The sequence below is a fragment of the Varanus komodoensis genome, unplaced genomic scaffold (genome assembly GCF_004798865.1).
Source record: "Varanus komodoensis strain SLA01 unplaced genomic scaffold, ASM479886v1 scaffold36, whole genome shotgun sequence".
NCBI lineage: Eukaryota > Metazoa > Chordata > Lepidosauria > Squamata > Varanidae > Varanus > Varanus komodoensis.
The window spans coordinates 9,980,151-9,988,573 of NW_025335873.1; the positions used below are offsets into that span (position 1 = coordinate 9,980,151).

Sequence of the window (8,423 nt, forward strand, 5' to 3'; positions counted from 1 at the left end):
GGGAGGAGAAGTCGCGGCCGGAGCGAGGGCGGGCGAGGGACGTGGGACCTCCGAAAGCGCGTACAGAGGTGCCCAGGAAGGCCCTTTCTGTGCCCCCCCTGAACACGCAGGCCTGAGGGCTTGGGGTGCAGTGCTCTCCCCAGCCCCACCAGGAGCAGAGTGCCCGAAAGCCCCCCCCGCGGCGCACATTAAACACACAGACGTGTCGGGGCAACTCAGCTCAGCCCAGAAGCGGCCAGCACGACTTGGGGGCATTGCTGATGCTCAGTGTAACCTACCTTGCAGGGTCGTTGTGAGGACACGCTGGGGAAGAGGTGGACCAGGTACGCTGGATGCGAAGGCAGGAGGCGAGAGCAATCATCTGTGGGCAGAAGCGGAGGCAACACCCATATTAGTCTCAGAGCTTAGAGGAGGTGAAGAGACGGAGCCTGAGAAAACGAGAAACTCCGACCAAGGGACCTCCTGGTCAGCCTTAGCAATGTACTGGATTCATGACAAAATATTCAGCGCCCTCCTTCCCTCTAAAAACTCCCAGATTAGTTTACAATCTAAAATCACGATCAGATGTAACGAAAGCGATCATTTAAACGTTGCGTGCCATGAGAGCTCCTGCAAATGGACAGGGCCGGCGGAGAGCGTCTGGGCAGGCAAGCACGGCCTTCTGGGGCCAGGAGAAGCCGCCCTGCCACCCACCCGCCTCTTCTCGCTGGGGAGGTCGAGTTACACGGGGCCACCACAGGGAAGGCCCGGCTGTGCCTCGCCTCGGCCTCTGCGCGTGCAGGGAAGGGGCAGCCCGTGCGTGAGGGGGAGCTGCTGGGACCTGGGACCTGTCCACCAGCCGCAGGGGTCAGCCACGCGTGGGAAGAGGGCACTTGGTCATCCGGCAGCAAAGAGCCCAGGAGGGCACCCCCCTGGGGGGGAACAGGCAGCCCCCACTCTGGACCTGGAGCTGCACATCTGCAGAGCCTCCACCCCACCGGCGGGCTGCCCCTCCTCTGGAGCCACGGGTCCTCTGCCCATGGGCAACAGCTTCCCCAGACACTGCCGCCCCACAAGAACTGCACCCGGTGGCTTCAGACCGCTGTCCACAGGAGCTGGGGCCACATGGGGCGACTGTGACACCCAGCATCGTTCTAGAGTGGCCTCGCACGGGGTGGCAGCCCTGGATCGGGTGGCCCCAGCGCAGCCTCCTGGGGCAGCAGGCCAAGGCGGGCAGGATGGGAAACCCCGAGAGGGCCAGGTGGAGCCAGGGAGTGGCGTCCTGCATCCGCCTCCCAGCCTGGGTCAGTTCTGACCCAGCCCCACGGGGCCAGACTGGAATGGGTCCGGGCATCCTGCCATGGCCACCCTTTGGGGTTCACTGCCCAAAGGGGGGTATCTCCCACTGGTCATCCTCACGCATGCACCGCTGGGGCAGGCGGTCACTTGAGCCAGTGCCCCGTGACTGCTCACCCGGAAGGAGTTCCCCACCGTCCCCCAGAGCGAGAGGGCTGGGAAGAAGCTGGAGAGGGGAGCCCCCAGGAGGGGTGTGTGCAAGCATGCGGGTGGCGCCAGGTGGATGGGGCGCCTTCTCTGCGCTTCCTGGCAGGGACTCATGCAAGCCCAGCCCTGCAGAGGGAGCCAAGGATGCGCTTCTGCGTTCCCGGCGTCCTCGAAGAGCAGAGTCCGACGGGCCCATGAAGCCGCTGGATCCTGTGTTCAGTGGAGAACTCCGAATTCAGGCATCCGTGCCAGCGGCCCCAGCATGGGAGAGCCCACAAGCTCTCGAGGTCGCTGGTTCTGTGGCTCTAACAGCCAGGAGCTGCCTTCCTGGAACTCAAGCCCGTTATTCCATGCCCTGCACTCCGGGATGATCAAGACGAGATCCCGGCCTCCCAACCTTCCAGGGACTTGCGGAGTGTTTCTCGGCGACACCTTTCAGGCCAGGGAGCGGCAGCAAGCGAGGACCAGCATTCCTGCAGCTCTTCACCCAAGTCATCAAGGGAAACGTTGCGCAGGCCTGGCCCCGGACCGAGCCCCGGTGCACTCCGCTTGCTCCCTCTCCCCAGCCTGAGCAAGTGGCATCGACGAATCTTTGAGCAGGATTCTGCGGCCAAGTGCGGAACCGCCTGAGAGTTGCACCACCTGGCCCAAGTTTGCTGATCAGGATCTCGTGGGGCGCTTTGCCAAATGCTTTGTCGAAGTCAAATCAAGCTATGTTCACAACATTCCCACAGTCCATCGGGGAGGTGATCCAGTCAAAAAACGAGATCAGATTAGTCAGGCAGGATTTGTTCTTGAGAAACTACACTGGCTTTAGTCATTACTGCATTGTTTTCAAGGTGTGTTCAGACTGACTGCTTTATAACCTGCTCCAGAATTTTCTCAGGGAGTGATGTCAGACTGCCTGGTCTGCAGTTCTTGGGTTCGGGTTCTTCTTTTCCCCCTTTCTGGACGATGGGGACCACGCAAGCCCTCCTCAGTCGCCTGCACTTCACCTGCCCTCCATGATTTCTCAAGGATAATACACAGCGGGTCTGAGGTTTCTTCCACCAGCAGCTCCAGAACTGCAGGGTGCAGCTCATCAGGCCCTGGAGATCTGAAGCCATTCAAAGAAATGAGGTCCCCCTTGACCATCTGTGTATTAATCTCAAGCTTCCATCCTGACCCTTCTGTTTGTGCTTCATTTCTGCCAGGGGATCATCCACCGACTTTTGGGAGAAGACTGAGCCAAAGTCGGAGTGGAGCGAGCGCATTGGCACGTTGCCCTTTCCTTTGTTGGCTGTTATCAATTTCTCCTTGGGAAGGCCCCTATTTGGCCCCGAGCCAAAGGAACTGTCGGTCGGCTTCCCTGCTTGCTGGGGGAAAGGGACACTGAAGACCAGCCGCTCTGGAGGGTGAGGGAGGCTTTGCCAGGGGAAGGCAGGCCTAGTGGCTTCAGGGGCTGGGCTGGACCAAATGGCTAATTCCCAGTCTCTCTCATGCAGTCTCCTTCATACATGTGTGTGCGTGTGCGCATACACGATTCCCCAAGCACAGTAAATTGTGTTTTAAAGAAACATCTTAATCCCTCATTGTTCTCATCCCAATGATACTCGTTTCCAACAAAGCCTTTAAGAAGCTTACAGCGCCGGACGTTGTCACCGGGCCCTCGCACAGCAACATGAAAAGAGCCGAGGGAGCATCGGCCCAGGCGGCCCGTCCAGTCCAGCGTTCTCTCCACACGGTGGACCCCACGGGAAGCCCCTGGCCCATGCCTCCCAGCACGATGCGCACAGGCGCACTGCCTCTGCTATCGGAGGTGGCAAGTAGCCATCCAGGCTCCTAGCCCCATGGACCGCCCCCTCTGCCATGAAAGCGCCCAGGCCCCTTCTCAGGCTGCCGGGGGGGGGGGGGGGCGCCATGCCATTTCCTGGAAGTGGATTCCGTCCTCCAGCCATGTGCCTCGTGAAGAAGGAACGCCTCTTATCTGCCCTGCATCTTGCAGGGTCCAGTTTCGGGGATCTGGACGGAGAAATACACCTTCCTGTGCACTTTCTCAAGTGCTTTAGGAGAGCTTTTCGTCACGTGCACAGGGGCTAGAACTTTGCTTTCAGGGCAAGCAGACAATAAATGTATTGGTGCCGAGGAGCACAACAGGTTCAAAAACGTGGACAAGAGACGAATTCCCTCCCACCCACCCATGTGCTGCACAGTTGTCTGTCCCTCTTGCTTGACCTGCACCGCCCCCCATCAGCTTCACCCCCTTTCTCGGCCAGTCACCCCTACAATCTTCTCTTCCCGAGTTGAGAGCCCCGCAGCCTCCGGGGAGCCCACCCCCCTCCACACGGAGCATTCGATCCATCCGAGCGCTCGCTGGGCGAAGAGAAGCGCCCGAGACAAAGCCGCCCGGCGCTCTCCCTCGCTGCCTCCGCCACCCCCAGCCAGGCCCGAGAGGTGCCTGATCCATCTGGCCTGGAGTCAGCCGCACAAACAAAATAGAGGGACAATTGGAGGAAACACTTGAGTTCACAATTCCTTTGTGGGTTCTGGTTGCGGCGACATCGGCCTACACAATGCAGCCGGCGGACAATGAGACGCAGAGAGTGACGACCCCAGGCCGGCCTGGCATGTGTGTGTGGCCAGAAAGCAAGCGGCCGGTCACAGAAGCCACCCAGACACCGGGGGGGGGGGGGGGGGGGCCGTGACGGTGGCGCGCAGAGCCTGCGCTGCCGGGCCAGGATGCGTCCCAAAAGCCTGGTGAAAGGGCGCTGGGAGGCTGGGGGCACACCACGGAGGCCCCCTCCCCACAGAAGGGCAGTGGCACCGCAGCAGGGCCCCTGGGTGGCCTGCCAAAGGTCCCGGGCTCAAGCCCCCGGTGGGGCTGTGGAGGACCCCCCCCCGAATCGCCCAGTGCTCTGGCTTGACCCGGGACCCCAGCCCAGGAATCGCTCCATCAGAGATTCGGCATCCACACGCAGCCCCGTCCCAGTCGTCAGCCTCAAGGGCAGGAGCCCTCGGCACTGATGACACCCGTGGCCTCCCCAGCCCCGGCTCTGCTCTTCCGCTGCCCTGGCCACAATTCGGGATCCCGCCGCTGCTTACGTGGCGTGTAAATGTATTCACGAAGGTACAATGAAGTGGCGAAGGCACTGCAGCGCCGTGCGGGATGCGGACATGAAAAGGCGGGCGGGCCTTCCCCATACCGGAGCCGTCCAGACACGCCAGACCACGACTCCCAGCATGGCCCAGCCAGCCGCTCCGAGAGCCGCACCCCCATGCGCCCAGAAGGTCCCGGGTTGGGGCAGACTGGAGGAGGCTGCCAAAGAACTTCAGAGGAGGTCAGGTCCGGGTTTTTTCCTAAAAGCAAATATGCATCACACACAATGCAGATTTCGGCATCCAGCCCGAACGTGTCTGGTCAGAGCACAGGAGACCCTCTGCAAAGCCCTCGTCCATGCAGATGTTCAGAATGCCCCCATCCAAGCTGCCGGGCTGGTCTTCAGCGGGCTGCCAGGATCGTGTGCCCTGCTCCCGCTCTGCCAGACATGCTCCCTGGGGATCATGGGGACAGCTCTCCGATGCATCCCAAGGCCAGCCACTTCAGGAGAGCTGGGCTAGGGGCTTGCAGCCCAGAGACACAGACAGGATCTATCGCCTCCCCCCCTCCCCTGCCGCTCCATCACTGATCAGGGTCTGCTCCACACGCAGCCACCAGTCTCTGTATCTCGGTGGTCTGCTGAACCCCTTCCTGGTGGAGAGCGCTGCTCTACCCCGCCCCTCTCTCCATGGGACACCTTGGTGGTGTCCGCTCTTGGTTATGACTGTGCTTTCTTGGGGCCCCGGCTTTAGGCCCCCGTAGCAACACAAGGCCCAGGTGGCCTCAGCAGCGCAGCTCCTTCTCCGGGCTCTGGCTGGCCGGGCTCCGCTAGGGGCTCGCCTGGTCCCGGCCAGCAAACGGCCTCGCAGCCGCCAACGGGCAGGGCAGGGCAGGGGCTGCTCATCCAGGGGTCCCCTTCTGGCTACCAACCATTCCGTGCTGACACCACAGAGAGAAAGCCACACTGGGAAGTCTTCCCGAAGGCATGCTCCCCCCCGCAAGTGCATACCTGATCTGGAGGGGAACCGTTTTTTACTGGGACAAATAAGAACAGAATGCCCATCTGATCCTGCACATGGTGACTGAAAACGAGGTCGTGTGTGCAGTCCAGTTCTCAGGTGAAGGGGGAAGACACACAAGGAAACTTATTTATTTTTTTATAAAACAATCAGTGAAAAATTTATTTATAAATTTCTTACCCTGGGACTACGCAATACTATCATACACTTAGGAATATGCCATCTTGTACAGAGTTGGTGTTCTGTTTCTTTTTAAAAATCCAGTTCAAAAATGATCATACAGTGACCCACATACAGCTTCAATATAAGCCTAAAATTCTTAACCAATTAATTAACATAATTAAAAAGATATTTGCCGTCTAGAAGAGGGGGAGCAACATTGTCTACAGAGACTCCTCTGCAGAATAACTTGAGTTCTTCACCACCATCCGAATGAGGGAGGGACTGTCGAATGCGCCAGGCAGAGCCACCCTCGCCTGCCTCGCTCACTCCACGGAAACAGAAAAAGCTTCTCCATTTTGGCACAACAAGTCACAGCAGCACAAGCCAAACGGTCAGTGGGGAGCCTGATCCCTTTTCAGTTCTCAGCATGGGGTGGGGAGAATGTAGCCCTGGAAGAAGGCCTCGCGGGGTTGCATAGAAGAAAAAACCCTCAAGCCCCACACGCGCCAGCTGCCCCGCCGGGAGGACTCTGGGAGCGCCTCTGGCCCTTGCTCCAGGTCACGCCGTGGGACGAGCAGCAGCTGGTGGGGCGGAGGACCGCCAGGAAGAGCCCCCAGGCTCAGAGCGGCCGTGTCCGGCGCGAGGCCACCTCCCCTCCGGGAAAAAGATGTGCATCCTAGGCCGGTCCTCCCAGTGAGGGAAACCGCTCCATCCCACTGAAAAAAGCCCCCCGGTTCTTTCAAGTGGAGGGGGCGAAACATCCAGCGACCAAAGGAAAAAAAGTCTCACTCCTTATTTCACCCCAAAAAAGGTTTCACAGTCTTCAAAGGTAGACTTTATATATATATATAAAAATATAAATATGTGTTAACATCTTTACAAACACTCCCAAGAGAGAGTTTTCCTTTAGAAAGTTGGGTTTCAAACCAAGATCTTTTCCTAAAAATCTATCCCAGATCTTGGACTTCTGAACATAAGCTACTTTTCTTTTAATTAATCATCATAATAATGTCATAAATGTTATGACATTTTATTGTGACAAATGCATCTAAGAAAGGAAGAAATTATGTGCAACTCTAAAACAGACACCAGGAAAAAAACAGGACGATTCTCCCCCACTGAGAATCCTAAAAGAAAAGCACCGTGGCGAGTGCCCCCTCACCAGTTCACAAGATCCGTTGGGGGGGAGGCAGGCCCAGAATCACGTGTCAAGTTACAGCATTCATAAAGGACAAGCAAGGCGGGGCCACGCCGAGCGGCCAGAGGGTCCCTCTCAGCTTGGGGGGCGGGGGGGGCGCGGAACTGTGGAGACAGCAGAATAACTCAGTGCAACGGGAGGGGGGCCATATTGCGATCCATGCACACCTCCATTCCTCCCCACCACCCAACTGTACTTCGGACAAAACACGCGACTCACACTCACGCACGCGCGCGCGCACACACACGATAAATAGTTAAGCACGAGGGGCCCCAACCCAGCGGAGACTCTTCAGACGGTTTAATGGCTATTTGACGGGCGGGGCGCAGGGGAGAGAAACGCCGGCGAGATATGGCGGAGGGACCCGTTTCTCTCTCCCTTTAGTGCAGACAAAAAGACGGGGGAGGAGACCCCCCCCCGGCGGGAAGTGGCCGAGGGCCTCCTCGGTGCGAGGGGGTGGGAAGGAAGCGGCCCCGGCGCCCCGCCCTCCTCTTTCCGCGGGCTTCCCCGCTCGCCTCTTCCCCTCGCGAAGGGTCGTGCCCGGGGAAGGGGCCGAGGGAGGCCCGGCAGCTCCCCGCGGGCAGCAGGGGGCACTCCCGTCCCTCGGGACACGCCGCCGCCGCGAGCGGCCTCCCCCCGCGCCCCCTCGAATGGCCCTGCGCCCCGCACCCCGTCTGCGCCATCTGGAGCGCCCTGCGGGACCCGACGGAGCAGCGCGAGCAGGAGGGGAGCCGAGGCGCCGGCGCGCAACGGAGGCGGCCGCCTCGCCTCGCCACGGCGGGTGGCCTCAGTCTCGGCCCGGGCCGCATCCCAGCGCCGCCGCCGCCGCGAAGACCGGGCCGGGAGGGCGCGGGCGCTCGCTCTGCCGGGCCCCCGCCACGGTGCGGCGCGAGCAGCTTTCCGGCCCCGGCGGGCGCCCGACCGGCTCGTGAAGGGCGAGGCGGGCCGCGGCGGGCAGGCGCCTGGTGGCCGAGCGCGCCTCCAGCGGGCGGGCCGTCCGTGGGCGAGACGAGGAGAACAGCGAATACTGCGGAGCAACCGAGGTAGATGGAAGGCGGCGAGGGGTCCGTCCCGTTCGTCCCACGGAGCGCGGGCCCGCGGTCCATCCTGCGCCGGCCCCGCGTCCCTCCCGCGCGGCGGGGCCGGTCCGCGAGCAGCTGCGGCGGCGCTCCTCCGTGCGGCGAGGTCGAGGCGGGCCGGGGCGGCCGCCGGCCTGAGTCCCGGCTGGCCCTGCCGCCCGGGCCGCGCGGCGCGGGGCGCGCTCAGCCGCGGCTGCCCGACGAGTACTTGGCCTTGGCGATCAGGTACAGCACGATGTCCTGGTGGCCCCCGAAGGCGGCGATGTGCAGCGCGCTCCAGCCGTCGCGGTTGGCCAGGCGGATGTCGGCGCCGAACTTGACCAGCAGCTTGACCAGCTCCAGGTTGCCGTCGATGACCGACTGGTGCAGCGCCGTCTGGCCCTCGGGCCCGAACGAGTTCACGTTGA

The 8,423-nt window shown here is 61.2% G+C and overlaps 1 protein-coding gene across 1 annotated transcript in view; it reads right to left on the reverse strand.

The window, feature by feature from the left end:
• Positions 1–8,199: 8,199 nt before the first annotated feature.
• Positions 8,200–8,423, reverse strand: part of LOC123028201 (NOTCH regulated ankyrin repeat protein) — a 618-nt gene continuing 394 nt past the window's right edge. The window contains exon 2 of the mRNA XM_044439748.1: positions 8,200–8,423. Within this exon, the coding sequence (XP_044295683.1) occupies positions 8,200–8,423 (224 nt within the window).